This window comes from Balearica regulorum, chromosome 12 (genome assembly GCF_011004875.1).
Source record: "Balearica regulorum gibbericeps isolate bBalReg1 chromosome 12, bBalReg1.pri, whole genome shotgun sequence".
NCBI classification, from domain to species: Eukaryota; Metazoa; Chordata; class Aves; order Gruiformes; family Gruidae; genus Balearica; species Balearica regulorum.
Genome location: NC_046195.1, coordinates 12,016,675 through 12,039,751, shown reverse-complemented (window position 1 = coordinate 12,039,751; position 23,077 = coordinate 12,016,675). Strand labels below are relative to the sequence as shown.

Genomic DNA, 23,077 nt, shown 5'->3' with positions numbered 1-23,077 from the left:
AGGGGAGCGGGCGGCAGCGGGTTCCGGGCGGAGCGGAGCCACATTGGGTAGCGCCGCACGGGGTTGTGGGAGAAGGGGCCGTCTCCGCTGTCTCCTCCTTCTCCCGTCCCCCTTCCCCTCCCCCTGCCCGTCCTCCGGCCAAGATGTCTGACATGGAGGATGATTTCATGTGCGATGATGAAGAGGACTACGACCTGGTAGGGCGCGGGGAGGCGCAGGGGGTCAGCGGTGCGGTGCGGTGAGGGGGCCTCGTGTGAGCGGCGCCGCCTCGGCCGGTGCCGGCGTGGCTCGTCCTTCGCAGCAGCCCCGCCGTGCTCTGCCCCGTGAGGGAGCATTGACAGGATGAGTTTCCCTCCCGGGGAGGAGGGGTGGTGGCAGCGGGCAGCGGCTGCGAGGGACCGGTATTGCTTTCGGAGCAGGCCCCGTCGGGCGCCTTGCCACCTCTCCGCGGAAAAACAGGCCAACTTCGGCTCCGGGCAGTTAGCTAGGCCCCGAGCTGGCCCCCTCCGGCCCAGCGAGCCTGGGCCCCCGTTTGCCTTCCACGGGGGTCAGGGTGAGGGGACGGCTCCGGAGCGCTGTCTCCCTCCCTCCTCCTGCCTCTGGCCGAAGTGTCGGGCACGAAGTAAAGCCATAAAGTTGTGCTCTCCTCCCCGCCCCCGGCTGCGAGGGGTCCTTGGGGGTGGGTGTCATTCCTGTGCTTGCCTGAGCGTCAAACTGAGGAAAAAGTGGGGGGAAGAGAAAGGGGAGTGAGGAGAAATGGCCACACAGCCAGTTTCTGATGCAATATGCCAAGGATGTACTCATTTTTAACTTTTTGCTCTTCTTGTCTTCGTGAGCTTTTTGCACTTTTTTGTTTGCTCTTTTTTTTTTCTCCCCCCACTTGCAGGGTTTGGGATTTTTCATGTTACATCTAGTTACGTTTTGATATCAGGTTTTGTTATAAGTTTATACAGTTAAAAGTGCTGCTTGCAGTTAGCAACAGACCAATTTATCAGGGGAAAATTGGTGACATAATGGGATTGTTTTGATGTAACGAATGTCCTTTAAATTATTAAAAGCAAATTTTTTTACAATGAGTAAAATTATCTTGGGGTATGTTAGTAAACTAAATAGCTGTCATATTTAAAAAAAAATGTTTTCTGTGCTGCCTGATTAATTGTAATTCTTTTGTCATTATCTTATATTGGAACTTGAGGTTTGTTTGCGTTTTTTTTTCTTTTCTGAACTTTGCATGGGTTTTTAGAACAGATACTATTTTTTAAAAATGCTCTGTCAGGTTGAGGCTTGAGGTCTGTATTTCAATCATTTCAGCTAAACCTGTATTTACAGTACTGCAATTTCACTGCAAAACCATAGACACTTGCTTCTGGAAGACTTACTTTCTAATGAATTATTTGATAATCATTGTTACTTATGAATTCACTTAAAAGACTTAGGTCTGATTTTATTTTACATAGTTTCTGCGTTGTTTCTGTTATGAGCTGCTCAGAATGTGTGGGTGACATTGGATATAGAATAAAAGCATCTGGTTATAGTTTTGAATTTTTTAAATTCACCTAAGAGTGCTTGTTTGACGTGTATTGTCATTTTAACCTTATGAGCGGCTTGTATCAGTATTCCAAGAACTGTTAGTCTTCCACTTAAGTCCATGAATGAATTCACAAACTTTTAGAAACAAGCTCTCTGAAGGAAATATATATACACCAAGACTATAAAAAATAGTTTGTTGATCCAGTTTGTTCTAAAATCAATTTCCATTCATTTTCACTAACACTGAAATCTGTGTCTTGATTTAAGATACTATGATTATTTTTCCATGTGATACAATCAAAGGAATACTAAACACAGCAGAATTCACGTTGAATATCCATAACGTGAGAACTGGACACATAGAGAAACCATTGGAATTACATTTTTCAATCTTAAGTGCAGCTGTCTGCATATAAATTTGAGTAAGAGTGCAGCTCTAAGCTCACGATGTCTTATTTTGCTTTTCACCAAGAATAATTGCTGGTCTACTGCTTTTTCTTTTTCCTGAAGTACTTTCTTCCTCATTGGAAAAAACTTCCCGAAACTTCTTGCTTGTGGCAGATTTCAGCCCCTGACTGTAGTTATTTTTCCTGGAACATTTTCATCATCATTAATTACCACTAGCTTGGACCTTTCCAAAATTTAAAAATACTGCTCATAGTAATTAGGAGCATGTTAATTTTTTCTTTTCAGTATGTAATTCCTATGTAAAGCATCAAATAATACTTGAGCTACATCTTTAAATAAAACAGATTTTTTAAATTTAATTTTGATTTATAATTGATGCACACACCCCCACCCCACCCCCCCGAATTTAAGAATAAAGGTTTTCTAGACTAGTTTCAGCATTCTTGGACTAACAAACCATGATTGCATGTTGTTTTGAGACTGTAATTGCAGCGTTCCGCAGAATTTTTTTGGAGAATAGTTAAGGACCCTAAAGACAGGGCCCAATTTCTTCCTTTCTTGCTAATACGAATCTAGTTAAATTGAGAGAAGACTATAAGGGGATGCATGGTTTTCAAGTTCAGTATGAAGGCTGCTGCAGAAGGGTTTGAAACAAAAAAATAGGTACAAGACAAAATACTCAGATAAGTACAGAATTAAAAAAAAAGGAGTATATGTGAGTGTGGGTGAATGTATTTGTTAAGGAATAGGAGGAGAGGCAGAAATTTCAGAAAGAGTTAAGGAAAGAACAAATATCTATTTCGTCAAAATATTGTATGATGAAACTAGATTCAGGTCTAGCTAGGGTAGCCACTAGCATAAATACAGTAGTGAAAAGAAGACTATCCAAAAAGTTTTGATTTTGTCAGCTTTTATTAGAAGTGATTATGGCTGTTCCTCTTTAAATGTGCTCTTGACCTGCTGAGTATGTAGAATCAGTCAGTTACATTTCCTTAAGTATGCAAATGTTTCACACTTGTTCTGAAATGTGAACAGACGTTCTGAAGGCCCAGCTCTTTCCCAGCTTCATCATGGTTTTTTGTATAGTTACAGTAATTCCTACACTGTTAAACAACTGAAGACTACCCACTTTACAGGTCCCAGTTGACTGTTTCTGCATAGGTTTTCATTGGGTTAAAAGTCAAGGTTTGGAATTTAAATGACCTCAGCTGCTCCTACAGAAGTTAACTTTATCTGTTGCAGGTCTTGATATCAGAAAAAATTCCATTTATATTTGTGGGTGGATGGACCTAGATTCACAATTTGCTAGTAATGTACAGTGACAGTCTTGATTATAACATGGATTATTCCACTTTATGCTTCAGTGAACAGAATAATGTTTACTGGTCATTATGAAAACCACTCAATTGTAATTTCTAGTTTGGTGCTAAATAATGTGATTTCAGTCAAGGTTCTTTTTACTAGTTTCAGCTTGAGGGTGGAGAAAGAGAAAGACGGAAGGACCATTGTAAATTCCATTTTTGTTTTCAGTCTCACACAAAAAGCTATGTTTAGAATTGACTTTGAGACTAAATGCAGCCTTTCTTCAGAAATTGATTCTTCCAGGCACAATGACAACATATTGACAGCTGTTGTAATATATCTACTTGATTTTTTTGTTTTGTTTTAAATAAATAAGGAATTTGTCTGTGGTATTCTTAATGAGACATCTTATTGTGTTCTGAAATTCAACTTTAAAATTAATCTAGGGGAAGGATAGACAAATCCATTTGCTGAGCAACTTGTCTTTTTCTTTTATGGAGTTGTATTATTTCAGTGATGTCAGTAGAAGAGCTGTATATGATTCCAGTAAACAGCCAGCAGTTTGCACTCCAGTGAGATGGCCACAAGTTCATGAGGATTGGCATGGCTCAAATATGAGGAGCCTACCTTAAGATTACTGAGGGTTTCCCTTTTCAGGCTGTGTTGGTATTATGAAATAGGCAGTCTTACTTTTTATTTCAAGCTATCAGAAAGGCAGCGTAGCAAACGTGAATTGGTTTGCTCTTTTTTTTCCAACAGGTAGAAATATACTCCATTTCAAAAGGAATTTCTATATATTACCAAATTTGATAAGCAGTCTCATCAGTAGACAGGGATATTTTCCTACCTTATATTGATGCATTTTTAATGGATACAATGGAAATTTCATGTATATATTGTCACTTCTTCCCAACCCTTTATGTTTCAGTATTGCCATCATTTAAAAAAATACGTAGATATAAAATACAAACAAGAAAGTAATAATGCTGCAAAAACAAGCATTTAGAACTAGGGAAATACCAAATCAAGCAGATCCACTTTACCCTCTTCAGTTTCTTTGTTCTAAGTACATTAGTATGTGATTTTAAAAAAATAAATTTGTGAGCTTCACAGAGTTTATGCGATATACTGTTCTCTGAATTAATGACTGTTTCATATTTTATATAGATTCAGTGTGTATCCTGGTATTTTATTTTATACATTCTCTACAGACTCATCTTTAAACACAGAATTAATATATTGGGGCTTATTTCACTTATTACCATAATGTCTCAGAAGGAAGTATTGAGGCAAAAAACATGAGAATAATTAGTCAGTAAATTCTTTCCGTCTGAATATTCACAAGTGTCAGTGAGTTCTGGGTTTTGGGTTTTTGGGTTTTTTTGAGAGACTTATTTAGCACTCTGTTCAGAACAGAGCTCCCCAGGATCTTATATGCAGTTGGGTAAACAGAAGTAAATTAGATCTAAGTTATGCTACAAACTGGACTTAACAGAAAAGGATGTGCATAACTATAGGAGAGCTGTGTGATAGAGGTGAAAGAAAAGGCACTTATTTTTTATACTCTTTATATGTCATAATAACAGTTTTTTCTTTCTGCAGTCTCCTGTCTCATTTCTGTGGATGTTTCAACTTCTGCTTTAAAAAAAAAAAAACACGGCAGAGCACTGTCTTTCCCTGGATCTGTACTGTCCCCACTGCAAATTGCTGGCTTCACAGACTTTTTATTCCTGGTGTCAGCCCCAGTGTAAGCCAGTAGGCACTAGATGACTTGCAGAGTTAGTGAGTGGAGCAGAAGAAGAGAGAGACCTGGAATGTTGAAAAGAAAACCAGGACTCCCAACGCATGGTTGAGTGGTTGCAGGCTTCTTACACAAATCACACTCTTGTTTTCATTCTCACGGTTTGTCTCTGTTCTTTTCGTCCTTACTCTCTTGCATTCCTGTCTTGATTGCTTTCTTTATATTCATGTGCCTGGATACCAGTGGCAAATGCACATAGAAACTATTATTTGCTTTTTGTCCTGGTGCCTGGCGGCCAGTGGTCCAGGAAGAGCAAATGCAAAGAAAGTTGTACTGAGCGCCAGGATGGTGTTCGGCTGGTCACTTTTGCGGTTGGTGCATATGAGCTATTTGAAAATAGTGCATGTTCATTGTAGGTGAAATGTTGATGAGATTTAGCTGGCAAGCTAATATATTAATATATTGAGGAGTTATTTCCAGGGTTTTTTTCAGTTGGCCTCATTTGGGCATTTTTGTGGTGGTGTTTTAAAACCGACCAAACAACAACAATACCCGCCCCCCCAAACCCACATCACTAGTGCTCTTGCAAAATACCAGGTCTTCACTCCAACTCCTAGAGTTAGCAGACCTCCTAAATGCCATGGTTATGAAACAAAGTTAGCTGAAGTAAAATCAAATTTGTACCAGACTTACTCTCAGAAACAATTGCACATCACAAAAAAAGAATGGTTTGAGTCAGCCCAATAGTTGAAATTTGGTAAAATTACCAGCAATTGAAAATCGACAATAATAAGCATTGTTAACAATGTCCTTGAAGGATAAATTTTTACAGAAATAGAACTCTTTGTATTGTGTCTTTTGTGTGGAAAGTTATCCTCTGTATAGCTACTTTCCCTTTTTTTTGAAAAAGGTTTGCAAAGTAGGAGTTTGGTTTCTATACAGCTAGTGAATGATACGCAGAGAAGCAGGAGTTTAGATTATCACTCCACTTCTGGTGTAGCGGTTAAGGAAGTGCTTTAGGCAAGAGAGGAGACAAGCAAATTAGTAACTAAACAACAGTAGTTTTCACAAAACTTATATATTTCACAAAATGTATCTATTTCATTTTGTACATGTTTAACTTTACCAGGGTAATGCACCACTCTAATCCGCTAGAATACTGCAAATCTACTGTTAAATGTCACTGATACAGTGCTACGGTCTCCAAGTTCATCTACCTTATTCTGTCTTGAGAAGTGCCATGCTTCAAGATCTCTCTATAATCTCTTGAGACCACATTGATTAAGGCTCCTGCTATAGTTTTCTGAAACCACAGCTGGTTTTCTTAACCTCCCTGGTCACCTGCTTCTCTGCCATAGCTCTCAAGCCTCAGGACTGTGTCTGTGTAAGTGCTGATGGGCCTGTTCTCTCAACCCAAGCAGGATCAGGCATCATCAAGGACTCATACAGCATGAAATGTTGAATCGCTGCAGTGAAGGGGAAAAGGGATGTTAGGACCAGAACAGAGAGGGTTAGGGAGCGCAGGTTGCTCTTAACCTGCCTTTGCTGCTGGAGAAACTGTAAATGGATCCATGCCCTAGAAAGGATGATTGAAGTTGACTGGGGTGAATTGTCTTCTGCGTATGTTCATTTTAGAAGCTGAGGCTTAATGTTTTAAAGCTGTTTACTAGATGAAATGAATTTTGTGAAAAGTTAATACGTAATGTAATAAAGACTTGTAAATTAAATTGGTTCCTTGGTACTAATTTAACTTTTATTAAAATTATTTGAAAGAGCTATGTTCCAGGCCGAGTAAGGTACATCAGAGGTTTTAACTCCGTTACAGTTGAGCTAGTGTGGTAATTTTTCTTCCCCCAAAAAGTGATGTGATGGGATTGGATTGTTTATAACTGCATTTAGAACATGCTGATTTTCAATGGAGCAATGCTTAAATAATGTTCTAACTTTTTTTAACTGTTTTTTTAAAGCTATATCAGGGCTTTCTAATTTAATGAGTAATAATAATAAAAAATCCCCACCTGTTTGTTTTGATCCTCTCAGGAAGGGAGAACTAAATGGGTTTCAAAGATCAGTTCTGCGTACTCAGACTTCTGTTGTTTTCATTTGTACTTACAGTGTTGATGTCCATTTAAAAAATATACCCAAGATCTTTATAAAAAAAAATTCTTAGGCCTGGTACTTTTTTTTTTATATCAGCTGCAGCTAAATTATATCACACAGATGTTTTTATATGTTGAAGTTATAATTAAGGGTGTTCTTCACTATGCAGAATATTAGATCTAGATGGTACAGTGTAGATTTTTAGTTATGTAGAAATCCTTTTTGTAAACTGGATATTTTACCTGATTTTGTGTACTTTTATTTTGATATGGCATTGTTTGATGCAACAAGCTTTCTAACTAAATGGATAGTGTTGGGAAAGTTGTTCAGGCAGGAAGCAGCAGTGTTGAAAATGAGGGTGAGGAAAGGTTAGGTGTTTGGTATCTGAATTTATTGTTAAAAGAACTTTTCTGTTTTCAGTACTGGGAAGGAAATGCATCTTTTTCGTACTTTGAACTTTGAGGATACAGCTTCACACTTTTCCTTTCCTCCTCCTTTCCTTTTGCTTTTGGCAAAAGCCGAATGTTCTCACATTTGTATCGTACTGCACTAAGCCATCTCTGCATCAAAAGAAGATAAGAGTACTGGTCCTTCTGAACTGATCAGCACTGGCATAATTAGCATTGATCCTTAAATTAAGATGTAGTATCTACATGGGTGATTTATTTTGTTTTTCATTGTCTACAGATTTACAGCATCATCTCCTACTTAATTCATGGTTGTAAAGTTTTCTTCACAGCCATTAAGTCTAAGTATGTCTTTTAAAGTAAGCACCTTACATTACATTTTCCAGAGTTAGGAAAGCCCTATCTCCCTTAGACCTTTGAGTCCATATCAACATCATAAATTCGATGTGAGGCAAACAGGCATCAAGCAAAGTAAAAATATAGCTGTGAGAACATAAAACACTACCTTTGGTGTGTTTCAAAGCATTTCCATTAGAAAAAATTATCTCTAGACTTAACACTTATTCTTTATGATGTATTAATATTATTATGAAAATAGCTTTATGGGATATTTAAGTAGCATTGAGAAAAATTATCTGAAAAAAGGCTTCCTGCCTGAGCCCACATCCAGAATCGTTGCCAGAGCTAAGATGAAAATTCAGATGTTTCTGGCTAACAGAGCACATTGGTTCCGTAAAGGAATTAATTTAGTTTGCTTTCCTTTTATCTTCACAAATAGATACTTCTGCCAAAAATATTCCCCGTTATTCAAGTTTAGTATAAACAAGACATCAGCTGATTACACATAACGTAAATGCTTTGTTGTTTAAATTTTGGCAGCCTATATGTTCATAAGGTGCCTGATATGCTTATAGCTGTTGGCATCATGTGCACGTTATAGTCGCTGCTCTATCAATGTTGGATCAATAGGGAATTTATGAAAACAAGTTAACGAAAATGAAAGTCTGCCAAGTAAGACACGTACTTCCTGTTTTCTTTGCAGTTTTCAGTATCAAGTTTTATAGTTCTCTGGGAATTCAGAGAACAGGTTTATGGAATTCACTAGGCTTTTAAGTCCATTCATTCTCACTAAGCAGTAATATTTTGTGTGAGTATAAGTAAATACATACCTGAACAACTTGTCTACATGTAACAAATAGAAACATTAGCAGATTGAAAGATAAATGTCTCAAGGATCATGTTTAATAAAATTTGGGCCAACTGTGAGCTTCTGTCATGAATTTTTCCATCAGAACTTCAGAAAACTTAAAACTTTGAAAGATTTGCTTGCACTGGAGGGAAGAGAGAGCTAATTGAAAATTTCTCTTTTGCCTTATCTTTTTTTCATTCCTTCCCATGGTTTTGAAGGAGTCCATTAATATTAGCAATATATGAATGAACAAAAGAATAAATGTGTCTGATGAAGAAGTACAGTAAAAGAAGAAATTCCAGTGTAAAGAAGGGCACTTGACTATGCGTTGTTTATATTGTTACAGGGCAAGGTTACTCTGATGACAGTAACTTTGAGATTTAAACAGATTCTGTTAAACAGTTCATCTCCTAATAGCTAAGCACTCTGTTGAGAGAAGTTGGCTTGAAAATGCAGAGGTGTGAAATACTTTTGACTTGTGTAAACCTCAAATGAAATTATTATTTGAGTTTTGTTAGTGTTTTGTAATTCAGACATGTGACATTGTCCAGCAAAAGAAGATAAAATGCTTAGGTTTTTTTCATCAGAAAAAGCCTCAGAGTACTTTAATGAAGTAATAATTGGTAGAAGTAAATTCTTCAATTAGTTTGGACCTAGCATACATGATGGGTAATTATTCGATTAAATTATTGTGCCTATGCCCCACCCTCTTTGGCAGTATCTTTAGCGTTTTCTCAATCTCCAGCTTCTCAGCACAGAAGCAGCTGGCATTATCGTCATTATTTTATTTTTTTTTAAATTTCCTTAGACAAGTGTGAATCATTACGACATCAAAAGGCAGATTAGTGAGAGATTCATGGAAGCATTTTATATCCTCCATTGTTGAATCACTACTTGTGTGGCAGCTCAGCCAGTCTTTTCTGTGGATAGCAAAGGTCGTATAATAGAGCACCTTTTAGAAGACTAGTGGCCAGCATGTTCTCTCTCCCATACAGAAATGCCATATGCTATTAGGCATCTGTCCTTAAACACCAAAATTGGCAGAATTTTAATGATACAGTCTGTACTTGTCATAAAAGCAAAGCTGGTAGAGCTATGAGTTCATTAGTCCGGAAAGAAATCTGTTGACAGGCAAGTGTTGGTGGATGGTGAGGCTGGCCTGGTAATGGGAGAGAGATGAAATCATCATAAGAGTCCATCCCCGTTACATGCTCTATAACTAAAGATTTTCTGTTAATATACAAGCATTCTATGTCAGTTTGAGCAATGTGTCTTACTATATTTTATCAATTTTCAGCAGAATATTATATGTTCTGAACCTTTCTTTTTTTTCCTTAAAATATAGGAATATTCTGAGGACAGCAATTCTGAACCAAATGTGGATCTGGAAAATCAATACTACAATTCCAAAGCTTTGAAGGAAGATGATCCCAAGGCGGCATTAAGCAGTTTTCAGAAGGTTTTCTGTCTTTATATTCTATCTCTTATTTGCATATTCATTCGTATTTTAAAATATTTGCTTACAATTTGAGTTATTTTCTGGAATTTTAAGAGTAATGTTTATATTTTTAACTTACCAATGTGCTAAGTGTATCAATGGACAATTTAGACTCCTGGCTGCTTTCAGGATCATTCTTAGGGAGAACGTGGAATAGCCCTATTGTATCGCATAACTGAGTTTTTAATCTTTAGGATTTACTAAGTTAATTAAACAGTCCTAAGTGTATTTTCAACTATAGAAGCCAGATCCATTCATTTTTTTAAAATGAAATGGCGTTTTCCCAAGTGTCTTATGTAATGTATTATATTTCGTTTGCTATCTGATTCCAAAGCTTTAAATGTGTACATACTAAGTGACACAGAGTTTCTTTCCTTCATGACAGTTTTAAATTTTTGATATTTGCACACTGCCACCAGAAAGCAATATGTTAGATGTAACTTTTTAAAGAAAAAATAGATTTTTCCATCTCTTGACTTACAGTATATAACAGTATTATATATCTGACTTTAAAAAAAAAAAAAAAAATTTTTACTTACAAAACATTCCCTTAACTATGTTACGTTAAAGCCTGGAAGCCTTTCTTATATGTGAAGAAACTATAGTTATTCAGAAGTGTAAACTTTTGACTAATTTAGTCAAGGGGTGGGTTGAGTCAGTTTTGCAGAGGGTGTTACAACTTCTTGCATATATGTCTTTGTGGAGTGTTATTAAAGTTTAGTGCTTGGTGTTAGACAACAGCAACAAAATCTATAAATAACAATTCACCCTCCTTACATCATGTTGTGAAAACTAGTGAGATACATACTCCTCACTTTCTCAATAATACCAGGGAAGAGTAAAATTGAAGAACAGGGCAGAGTGAAACATTACTTTGTAAGGAAAAAAGTGGGGTGAAAAGGCATGTATGGGATATGTACATTTTAAACAAGATGCAAATCAATTTAAGTTTGAATATAGCCTTGATAAATATTGTTTAAAAAATTCTTCTATTTCAGGTTTTGGAGCTCGAGGGTGAAAAAGGAGAATGGGGATTCAAAGCTCTGAAACAGATGATTAAAATAAACTTTAAATTGGTAGGAATTACAGCTATCACTTCAGACTAAACGCCATAAAAATGTATTTGATCCAGAGGTCTTAAGTTGTTATTCTGCTTTATGGCTATGACAACTAAATCTGCCAGAACTTGTCTTCTGTGGCCTTTAATGGCTACTACAGACATGGCAGGGAAATTATGTGGTGGTTGCAAGTCAAAGGCAAAATGGATGCAAAATAGCTGCTGGGGTCAGCTGATAATCTGAAAGTCTGAGGCTCAGTCCTTGCTATACTGAGGTATCATACCATTGAAACCAGTAATGTTTCTATATGTGTGTACTTCACCAGAACAAATCAGTGAAAAACGTATATGCTATATATGCAACCATTCCAAGTAGTTGTATAGCCAACTCTATTTTCTTTGTTGAGATAAATATTTTACATGTCTATTACATGCATTCTTGCTGAAGTTATTCTGCTGCTTATGAATAAAGTGGTGATGTACAAGTTCCTAATAACAACCACTACTGCATAGTCTTTCTGTTATGCTTTCTTCTCTTTATGTGTATTTGCAAGCTATAACTCAGTTTTTAATCATTAAAACAAAACTTAGAACGTAATTTTGTTTTTCTTTTAGACTAACTTTCCTGAAATGATGAACAGATATAAACAGCTATTGACCTACATACGGAGTGCAGTTACAAGAAATTACTCTGAAAAATCCATCAATTCTATTCTTGATTATATCTCTACTTCCAAGCAGGTTAGATCATCAGTTCTTTCATCTTCATGGTTTTCCTTTCTGCATTTTTAACTATGGAATTTTTTGTGTATGGTAGTCTGTTGGTTTGAGGTTTTTTTGATCTTAATAGAAAGCATTTGCAGTATTAGTTTGTTGTCATATGTTAAAATATATTTCCCACATTTGATGGATTCTGTCAGCACAAATAACTTTTCATAAATTTGTCTTAACAGATCTGTGGCTATACATCAAGTTATCCCCAAAAGAGCAATGGCCACAAACAATACTAATGCATTCTCGGTAGAACCTTTGTTAAAGGTCACACTCAGCACTTTGATTGCCATTTTGGATGTTGTATTTTCAGGTTTTATGCAAAGAAATGGTTTGGTGTGCTCAAGAGCTTTCTTTCACGCAGCATTGGTAGTAGAGAAAGGAGATAGCATCTTTTCCTTTGACCATTTCTCTCTCTTTGTAAATTGTATTTTCTTTTTGATATGTAAAGTATTTTTGTTTTTCTCCTTTTCAGTAGGAGCAATGTTGCCTGTTAGTGTTTGTCTTTTGTGACGCAACATAAGAATTTTATTACTTGGTTATATAAGATGGGCTCGTATAAGGTGGCTTTCATTTTTCACTAGCATGATAGATGGTTGCAAATCTTAAAATTTGAATACTTTTTAACTATATCTATTTCATATAAGAAAAGCAAGTGTACTTAGTTTTGTTACTTTAGAAGCTCTTTACAATTTCAAAGCAGACATTCAATAGGATACAGATACCTTTCTTATTTTGAAGTTCAAGCATGCACTTTTAGTTTGTTCAGATTGACTTTATTAACAGGTGCAAATTTGCTGTTTACAATTATAGAATTCTGATTTTTTATGTCAGATGGATTTGCTTCAGGAATTCTATGAAACAACACTTGAAGCTCTGAAAGATGCTAAGAATGATAGATTGTGGTTTAAGACAAACACAAAGGTAAAATATATAACTTACTGTTTTTTGCTTTTGTTTGTGACACCTTCAGTTAACTCTTATCAATTATAATTGCAAAATCCTAATAGACCTTAGTACTTCAACTTTTTTTTCATTACAGCTTGGCAAATTATATTTAGAACGAGAAGAATATGGCAAGTTACAAAAGATTTTGCGTCAGCTACATCAGTCATGCCAGGTACCTTTATATACTAAATCGCTGTGGCTTAGTAAACAACATTGATTTTTTTTTTTTAAATTTTTTTGTTGTTTTGTTTACATCTGTTGCTGGCCTTTGAGACATGCTGCTGAGTTTTAGTACAGAGGGAAAAAATACTGTGCCTGCTTTAATTTGTTAGCCATTTGATAATGTGAACAAAAAAGGATGAGTGTTTTACTTCTTGCTTAAGGATGATTTTTAAAAAAATTATTCACAACTGCTGATTAAGTTTCCTTTTAGTCAGGTGCAAGGATGAGAAGCACATATGAATAATCTGTAATGCATAGATTTTTATTTTAAAATACAGTGAGGATTCCAAGTGAGCTTTACTCAAAACTGAAAGTACAGTTCTTACTTTCCCATTTGGAAGGAAGAAAAAAAAAAAAAAGAAATTAGCCATGCAGCCTGCTGTGCTTGTCTGTGTCCCCTCTTCTTCCTCCAAAATGGAAAATGCATTACAAATATCTGGGAAATGGTTCTGTTATAGGCAGCAGAAGAGTCATATGTATTTTATATATATGTGTGTGTGTGTGTGAGTCATTGCATTTATATACCGAGACTGTGGTTTAAGGAAAGTGGAAAAGAATAAGGGGCATTAACTGTGGAAAACAGTTAATTAAACAAAAATACTGACTTTTTTAATAAAGGGCTTCAAAACTTGGCCTGTGATAAGTTCTTTGAGTATTATGTTTTGTGTTAATAGTTATATAAAAATTTTAGTGTGTTAGGAATATCCTTATTTCTGATAGGAAATTACTGAGAGTATTTGGTAATCAGGTTTTTCCTAGTATAAAACTGAAATCACTGTTCTCTTAAAATTTCACAGTATTTATTACTTAATCTATCCTAGACTGATGATGGGGAAGATGATCTAAAAAAAGGTACTCAACTACTGGAAATCTATGCTTTGGAAATTCAAATGTATACAGCACAGAAAAATAACAAAAAACTTAAAGCACTATATGAACAGTCATTGCACATCAAGTCAGCCATTCCTCATCCACTGATCATGGGAGTTATCAGAGGCAAGTTAATCTTGAATTTTTCATTTCACTTCTGTTGCATAGATTAGTTTTATGAAAATCTGCTAATGAATGTTTTTTCCAGTTCCAATTACAAAGACAGAGGATGCTGTAGATTCAGAGGCACGCAAACCATATGTGAATAAAAGACTACAAATACAGTGGCTACAGTCTTACCATTTAATGTTTGCCTCCTGTAAGACTTCAGCTCTGCTGCTCTGGTGCCTAAGTACCACTGGTCAGAAGGGCAGGACAGTTGGCTACATATACTGTAGGAAAGAAGCAGTAGAAGACTGCTGTTTGACACCATGGCAGGCAACAAAGGATAAATGCAAAGGCATTTGCAAAGGATAAAAACCAAGGCTTGGCAGGACTGCTAGTGGAAGGGACTGCTATTTCTGCAATCCCCTTTTGTAAATCTGTGCTTGATGTCTCACCTCACTAAAATTCATCAGGAACTGAAGGGCTTTAAGATATGTTTGAAAATATTATTTATTATCCATAATGAGGAATTATAGTGGAAACATGCTGTGTGTCTTGGAAAAAAATGTTGTCCAGAATACTGTTGTGCCTTCCCTCTCCCCCTGGTGTAGGCACTTCCAGAATCAGGCAGCAGTGGCTACTTCAGAAATAAAAGGAGATACAGAGTATTTCTCAATTTTTCTGTGTGGTTTTGCTCAACAGATAGGGAAAATTCCATAAATATAGGAAGTCCATTGCCTTTGGAATGGAGATAAATTCCTTTTCAGTTTTTAGAGTATTTTAACATAAAGTTAAAATAATTATTGGCTGTGAGAATTAGTGTTCTTTTAGATTTATGGTGTGGGTTGGGTTTTGTTTTTTCTTCTTTGGAATAGGTTTATTCAAATGGCAATGCTGTATGTGAAGGCCCTCATGCCTTTTTTTTTCCCTAGTGATTTCAGAGAATGAAAAGACTCCTGAAAATATTTCAGTAATCTATTTAGAAATAGCATGGAACTTCTGAGTACAATTATTGTAGTCAGCAACAAGCACGCAGTGTTCCTTTTCTCTTCATCTGTGTTTTCTTTTCAGAATGTGGAGGCAAAATGCACTTAAGAGAAGGAGAGTTTGAAAAGGCACATACTGATTTTTTTGAAGCATTCAAGAATTATGATGAATCAGGGAGCCCCAGAAGAACCACTTGCTTAAAATACTTGGTCTTAGCAAACATGCTCATGAAATCTGGAATAAATCCATTTGACTCTCAGGAGGTATTCTTTTTCTTTTTCCTCCCCCCCCCCCCCCCCTTTCTGAATTGATAGGGAAATTACCCAAAAGATGAAAATGGAAAAAAAAATATTTAAAATCTAAACATGCATATTGTGCTTTCTGTTCTGTGTAGGCTAAACCATACAAAAATGATCCAGAGATTCTTGCAATGACGAATTTAGTAAGGTAAGAATTTTTCTGGAGAACAAAAAATAAAAAGATGTAGTGTCCAATCCAGAAATGGAGTATTTTTGGAGATGGCTGTTCTCTGCACAGCTAGCACAGTTATTTCATAAATATTTGTAGACTGTTTGTTTTTCTTAAGAAACTTGTATTTACTGTGACATACCAAAGTATCTATACTATACCAGGTAGGCGTATAGAAACATGCTGTTATCTTCTATGTTGAATTTCTTATGCAGTGGCAAAAACTTCATTTCTTCCCTTAAATAAAGTTGTCCCACCTTGTACTGGGGTGGGTTTGAGTTTGGCTGATTATATATGAGAAACTGAGATGAATGACATCTCATACCAAAGGCAGTAGAATTGGATGCATGGATATGTCATGATTACTAAAGGAGTTGCATAATTTAGGAATACGAAACTGAACTCCCAAGTGATCTCCCCTATCCTTCAAACATGTGAAAATCGAAAGAAGGTTTCATTACCTCTTACAGGCAAGTGTGATCCGAGAACTTCTAGTATATTAAGATCATTAGGCAAGATGAATTGAACTGAGGCAGTGTTTGTATACTGTGCTTTGAAGCTAACCTATTCCATCCACTCTGTCCTGCCTTTGGTTTATCAAGAGAGAAGAAAAAAAAAAAGCTTAGGAAAACTTTTCCCACCTTTTCATGATGTAAGAAATAATGCCTGCTCACATTTTGATATACACAGTTGATCTCATGTTGGAACAAACTTGCTCCAATACTGCTATAGTGCTGTATGATTGTATGCATACAAATTGTTTCTGAAAGCGAGGATGTTCGTCCATTATTGACATAATGATGAATAAATGGTTTGGCAGTTTATTAAGGGACTATTTTCAATAATTCGACTTTAGACATGTCTTTTCTACTTCATTGTAATAGTTTCATGTGAATTAGAGGCAGAAGGAATTCCAGATGGCCTTACCCAATCTGATTTTATTCATATTCCTAATTTATATCTTTTATCTTGACATTTGAGTATAACTGCTTCTTTAAAATTAATAATGCAATTAAAGCAGTGTAGATAAGAAATATGCAGAAGATAAAACCAATTCCCAAGATTACAATTGTGTTTTTAATTCTTCCTATACTCTACATTGGGAACTTGAATGTTTTACATATCATACACAGAGACTTCTGGAATAAACAATAAAATATACTTAACTGAAATTCCTTTTAATTATGAAGTAAAATTTAATGGTTTCATGTGATACAGTCTGTTCCACTTCTGTAACTCCATTTATAAAATCCTCAAGTTCCTCCTTAAATCTAACAGGTCTTTTTCTTGCCCATTTTATAGTAAAGGATGACTTTTTTTTTTTTTTGGACCAGTTTAAAAACAATTTGAAAATGTTCAGAGACTATGAAGGAAAAATAGATGTTGTTTTTTCAAATGTTTGATATTAGTATTAAAGAGAAGTTGAAAGCATGTATTGAACAGTCTTTCAGGTTAAATATTGATAAGCCTGTAGCTTAATATAACTAAATTACTGTGTACGTTTGATTACTTAGTAGATAGTCACTATTACAACTGACAGTTCCTGTAAGAAATTGATAATTTGAATTATAAAACCGTTATATTTCAATAACAAGTTCTCGTTTCAGTGGTTACAGCTCTTACCTTTAAAGGATGCTGTGGTGCCACTACTGAATAATTGGTGTGTAAACCCACCTTTTTGTAATCCTTTCTCAGATAACAAGATTGAATAGTTAAACATTATATATACTAAAAATAAGCTCTAAGTAAAAATCTAAAAAGTATGTTATGCCAGAATTACCTATGGTTAATCCTGGAAGTCAGGATTTCTTCCATCTTCCAGTATTTTTAGAATTCAGCTTAAGACAGACATTCTAGAAATGATGACAGCCCTCTAGGCTCTTTTTAGCTCTTATTTGTTCCATAAAGTATGGCTTCATGAAACCAAAATTCAGGTAATGACACTTTTAAAAATTAATTATTTTTAGCATCTAGGCTTTTTTAAAGAATAACTTCTTGAAGTATAAAAGTTTTGAAATTAGAGCGCACATGTGGAATAACTGAATGTTCATACTAAACTTTTGTAAATGCTACTAAAATTGAAATAGAAAAGAGATCATTTGTGTTGCATTTCATCTTGAAATGGCTTTTCCTTATACAGGTTCTGAATATAATTATTTGCCACCAACACTTAATACAGATTTTTTTCGAAGATGTAGAATACAGTCTTATGAGTTTGTTTAACTTTTAAAAATAATAATTCAGTCTCTTGGTTTTTTTCTGAAGTGCCTATCAGAATAACGACATCACTGAATTTGAGAAGATTCTGAAAACAAATCACAGCAACATCATGGACGATCCCTTCATAAGGGAACACATTGAAGGTATTTCTGCAGCCTATTTTAATATCATCCTCATCCTCCCCGCCCCCCCCCCGCCGCTTGGTAAGCTGCTTCCCCCCCACCCTCCCCAGTTTATTTTTCTTCTTGGCAGAATGAGAGTTCTTTGTAATTACTTGTGGACGATTCCTTTAGTGTTTCCAAGTTCTTTAGAAGTTGGTCAAGGCCAACATGCATCCAGGCATGTATAATGACCGAAGAATTGCAGGAGTGATGGAGAAAGTTCTAGCAAGAGTAAATATTCTAAGATAATATCTATGGTGGTGTTAGGCACTGAATATTTTGAGTGGGGGTTTTTTCCCGATTCGAATGATTAAATGAGGGCAACTCTTACTTGTAAAGGTTGTTTGTGTCAGCCTCAACGGTTAGATGTTTGCTAGTTTATAAGGTAATCTTCTGCTTTAGATTAAAGACAAAATATGTAGACGATGTAACAAAGGTTGCATTAATAAATGTGTAGTAATAAAATATGTAACAAGATACATAATTCTAATGGATATGTTGAAAACAATGTTTGGATTTATAGTACCTATACTTAATGAAACAGGAGCACACTAACACATGCCCTTCTGTTCCATTAACATGACAAAGTTACTTCTTGCATTTGCCATGTATCTGAGAATTTAAAAGTCTCTTCACTTGAATGTCACAAGCAGTTTTTCAGATAACTACTGTTTTCATCAAGAGTAGGGCTTACTGTGGCATTACAAGATCATTTAGCTGGATAGTTACATGAAAGAAAAGAGTTAAATCCAGAGACCTGGTTTTCTTACACTTCTTGTTTGTAAAAGAGAACATGGCAAACAGCAGGAGAAACTAAATATAACCCCTCTACTGCCGTTACATGTCAACTACTGGTAAGCTTCAAAGTCTTGTAGGGAGATTCTGTAAGATTAGAGATGGATGCTTAAGGAAGTAAATATGACAGAACTGGAAAGTAGCAGAAGAAGGACAATTGAATGAAAGGATTGAAGAGAATTTGATTTTTACTTGTTATATGATAATAGTCTGCGTGTGATATCCAGGGGTAGAAAAGACATTCTCATCTTTTTCACTCTGTAGTGATACAGAATGTGTGTTTGTGGTTATAATGTTCACATACCTTGCCTCATTGTTTTAATCTCCTTAGTTTTATTGAGATACATAATCTGGTCTTCAGTATTATTTTTCATTATATAAACAGTCCTTGTGTAATTAGTCAGGTAAAAATGGATCTAGCTCTTTTTCTGTTAATTTACAATTGTAATTTATGCTTTCATTTTTTCCAAATTTTCTTTAGTAATGTAAAAATTTCTAAAACAACGGCTGCACTATCTTATCTAAGAAATATCAGCCACTTCATGCAGACTCTATTTTATACTTCTTCAGTTCCTCATAATAATTATACCATTAGGCCCTGATCTTTTAACTTAAAATGTGAATATCCCCTGTGAAGTTCAGTGCACACAGACTTAAGTTTCAGAGCCGTAAGAATACCTCTTTTCACTTCTGTACAAGGCAAGCATTCTAGTTATAAATTAGAGGGGCAGACATACCGTGCAATAATCTATATGATTTATCCAGTTAGTTTGAATAATTTAAATTTTTAGTAGAGAATACTTTGCTCCATCTTTAAACAGTTTTCAACTCTATCTGTCCATCTTCAGAGTTACATATTGCTTGGATCCCTGGAAAAAATAGGGTCCCTTTATTTTGCTGTGCTTCCCTACCTCACTGAATTACTACCTTAAAAGATCATGGTATTTAGCATGTCTTTCTATATGGAGCTGTATTGCATCTTTATTTCAGTACTGTTGTTTTTACAGTATTTATTTTTTCTTCTCTTACAGAGCTTTTGCGAAACATCAGAACACAAGTGCTTATAAAATTAATTAAGCCTTACACAAGAATACATATTCCTTTTATTTCTAAGGTATTGTCAGTGGAGCCTTGCATTTGCTTAAGTAAATGATTAATTGTGAATAAAAGCTCTTAAATAAATACCGTGCTTCCAGAAATAGAACATCTAAAATATAATCTAAACCATAAAGTAGTACTGATGCACTGCTGGCAGCTTTGCAGTGCGAAAATGTAAATTTCAAGTGCCGTCCCAATGCTTTTTATAACATGTACTATGATATACTTCTAAAATATTCAATTACCATATTCTACTTGGTGTAGAAAAGCACTTTTCTGAAGAGAAATCTAAAAAGTGAAATTTGTATAATTCAAAACGTAATTATGAACATAAATTTTATGAACACAAAAATCCAAATTTCAATTGCTTTTGTTCAAAAGATAGCTTCTAATGTCTGTGTTGTATGAGTTACAGAACTATGGTAATATAACAAACCAACTATTATACTAGAATCGCTGATTTCATTCCCTAATCTGGAAAGAACAAAATCAAACCCCAGTCACAATAGATTACTGTTTCCCTCTCCTGTAAGCCTGTGATTTTTCTTGCAAAAATTCACAGCATTCCAAAATACATGATGGAAGTATTAGATGCCTGTTTTTTATGTTTAAGTTCTCTTTGGAATGCTGTGTGATTTTTTTTTTTTTTTTTTTTTTAAGTTAGCATTAACATTTGCAGAACTTGCTTGAGCCAGAAGATGCAATTAGCCCTCTAAATGGTTTTGAGTGCAGACCCATTCTTTTCTGATAATTATTGTCTGTCTTTATTTCCTGGGGTTTTTTGTGTTTGGGTTGGTTTTTTTTTTCCCAGTAAGTCAGAAAAGGAGCTTATTTCTGGAGCTTCCAAAAACTGCTTTAGCCTCCTCAGCCTTTTCTGAGAGGTTACTGATGTCTTCATCATTGGCCATATATACTTTGGGTGGAGTTATTTTGCTTGATAGATCATTATTGAATTGACACTTTTGAACAGTAAGAAACAGAAATGAAATGAAATTCTGTATATGAAAATAAATATTGGAAGGATTTAATGTTGCAAAACAAAGTCAGCAGTATAATGAATTTTCTTTTTCTTTTAGGAGTTAAACATAGATGTAGCTGATGTGGAAAGCTTGCTTGTGCAGTGCATATTGGATAAGTATGTACTTTATTCTTGATTACTGATCTTTGATTACTTTAAAGTAAAGTATACAAGAAGCAACAAACCAATATTTTTCTGCATTGTGACAATACTGGACATTGTGACAATACTTTCTAGAATTGAAAGGTAATGATGCTGACTCTGGATTTGCTTGGCTTACGAGCAGGAAAGTATATTTGTAAGATGTGAGCCAAGAAAATTTACAGAGAGACCAAGTGGTATGTTTGTACTTTAATTTTTAATTATGTAATAACTTAAATTATTATAAAATTATGAAATGTGATATTCTTAGTAATTGCTGCTTATACCCATGTATATTTTTGAGTACGTTTTCAAGTCAACAAATTAGTAGTCTGCTCTCCTTGACTGGAAAAACTTAACTACAATTTGTAAAATCTTTTTTTGGAGGGTAACTTGTTATATCTACTAGGAAAATATAATCCATACATGGGTTTATATTTTAATTTCTTTTTACATAAATCTTCATTTTTCACGATTCCCTGACTTTCAAGAACTGTTTACCTCATATTGCTTCAGACTTTATATGTGGGTCATAGCTAGGCAGATAAAATATGCATTGCGCAATGAATTAGTTCATTTGATTTCCAATCATGATGACAACTAAATAGGCAATACCACCCAGGACAGTGTCTTACAAGAAGTCCTGTATTCTGAAATGGACTTTGTGTCTCTCTTGTATAAGACAAACTCTGATTTATTTTTAGCTCCTATTTCCATGTACATTAGTGATTTATAGTTATTTATTTATTTACTTCTAGCACTATACATGGCCGAATTGATCAAGTCAACCAGCTCCTAGAACTGGATCATCAGAAGAGAGGTGGTGCACGGTATACTGCGTTAGATAAATGGACCAACCAACTAAATTCTCTCAACCAGGCTGTAGTCAGCAAGCTGGCCTAACAGAAAACAAGCTTTTACAAAAGTACTTAAGGCAACAGTGCAGTGATGTAAACCTTAAAAGAACTGGGAATGGCAAAACTACTGTCGGTTGGTGTGCCCTGAAATTATTGGAGTTATGGCAGAAGTGCTTTTTTGATCAGCTGGTTTGTGTTTTGCTGCTGCATTTATCCCAAGAAAAAAACAGCTTTAATCTCCAGAAGAAAACCAAAATGCCACGGGATTTATGCTGTATTGACATCTTGCCCTAAACATACAACATCCTAGTAATTGTCAAAGGGCAATTAATGACCAGAGAGAAGATTTTTGTCATGATTTTAAATACACTGACACGTTACTGTTGGTTAAAATTAAACATGTTTTACCTGCAGAAATTCTCTCACAGAAATAACCTGCAATAACTTGAAATGCATACCCTTTTGAACACTTCTTTTTCTCATGTATAAATTGAAATGTTTGCTGCATTTTGCAAATTGTCAATTCTCCAAAAATGTGTCCGTATATTTCTGTACCTGCAGTGTAGTAAAGGTTTAGAAGAAACCCCGTAATTATAGTGGCATACTGTCACTTAGGTTTCAAGCAGCAAAATAAACAGTGCGGTTCAGAAATTGTACAGTTTGTTTCTTGATGTGCTTTCATTATACTTGATTTTTACTTCTGTTATTTTTAAAAGAAAATAGGTTTTACTTCATCCTCACCTCATTTATGAAGGACAATATGGAGATTTTAAATCTAAACCTTGGTATGTGTGCTGTTGATTTTTCTTTTTTATTTTTTCCCTTGAAATAGTTAAATACTAAACAGTTGAGAAGCTGACATTTACCATTCTTGCTAACTGACTTTTATCTTGCAAGATACCAGACTCTTACCAGTCCTGTCTAGTTAATGTTGGTGGGTAGTTGGCATTTCTCAGGAATATGCTCGCTTTTTACTTTGGTACTTCAAGAATACAGGTTTGCCAAGCAGTACCCTGGGAGCAGAAATGCAGACCCTGAGTATTAGCTCTCTTTGTATAATCTGTGGTCTTTTTGACCGAATTCAGTGTATATAAAAAGACACTGTGTATAGAGTGAGGACCAAGTACAGTGACCTCAGTAATAATGGAATCTGTTCCGTCTCAACTGTTCGCTTGTTTGTAGTC

General features: G+C 35.3%; 1 protein-coding gene across 2 annotated transcripts; it reads left to right on the top strand.

The window, feature by feature from the left end:
- Positions 1–39: 39 nt before the first annotated feature.
- On the top strand, positions 40–22,549 carry COPS2 (COP9 signalosome subunit 2). Of its 2 annotated transcripts, none has more exons than XM_075764372.1 (13): positions 40–197; positions 10,023–10,136; positions 11,174–11,251; positions 11,848–11,973; positions 12,838–12,927; positions 13,046–13,123; positions 13,995–14,169; positions 15,220–15,398; positions 15,530–15,582; positions 17,869–17,966; positions 19,811–19,893; positions 20,954–21,012; positions 21,795–22,549. In XM_075764372.1, the coding sequence occupies exons 1-13, from the start codon at positions 144–146 to the stop codon at positions 21,937–21,939; spliced, it is 1,332 nt and encodes a 443-aa protein (XP_075620487.1). In that variant the 5' UTR covers positions 40–143; the 3' UTR covers positions 21,940–22,549. The 2 variants fall into 2 exon arrangements, with proteins under 2 accessions (XP_075620487.1, XP_075620486.1); XM_075764371.1 differs by having other exon boundaries at positions 12,817–12,927.
- The last annotated feature ends 528 nt before the right edge of the window (positions 22,550–23,077 follow it).

What these genes read in the sequence shown, in the direction of transcription:
- COPS2 (XM_075764371.1), top strand. Translation starts at nt 144, where the DNA reads ATGTCTGACATGGAGGATGATTTCATGTGCGATGATGAAGAGGACTAC. An exon ending in ATATCTCTACTTCCAAGCAG is followed by an intron (nt 11,974 to 12,816) that starts GTTAGATCATCA and finishes TTACAATTATAG; the next exon opens with AATTCTGATTTTTTATGTCA. An exon ending in GCAATGACGAATTTAGTAAG is followed by an intron (nt 15,583 to 17,868) that starts GTAAGAATTTTT and finishes TTTTTTCTGAAG; the next exon opens with TGCCTATCAGAATAACGACA.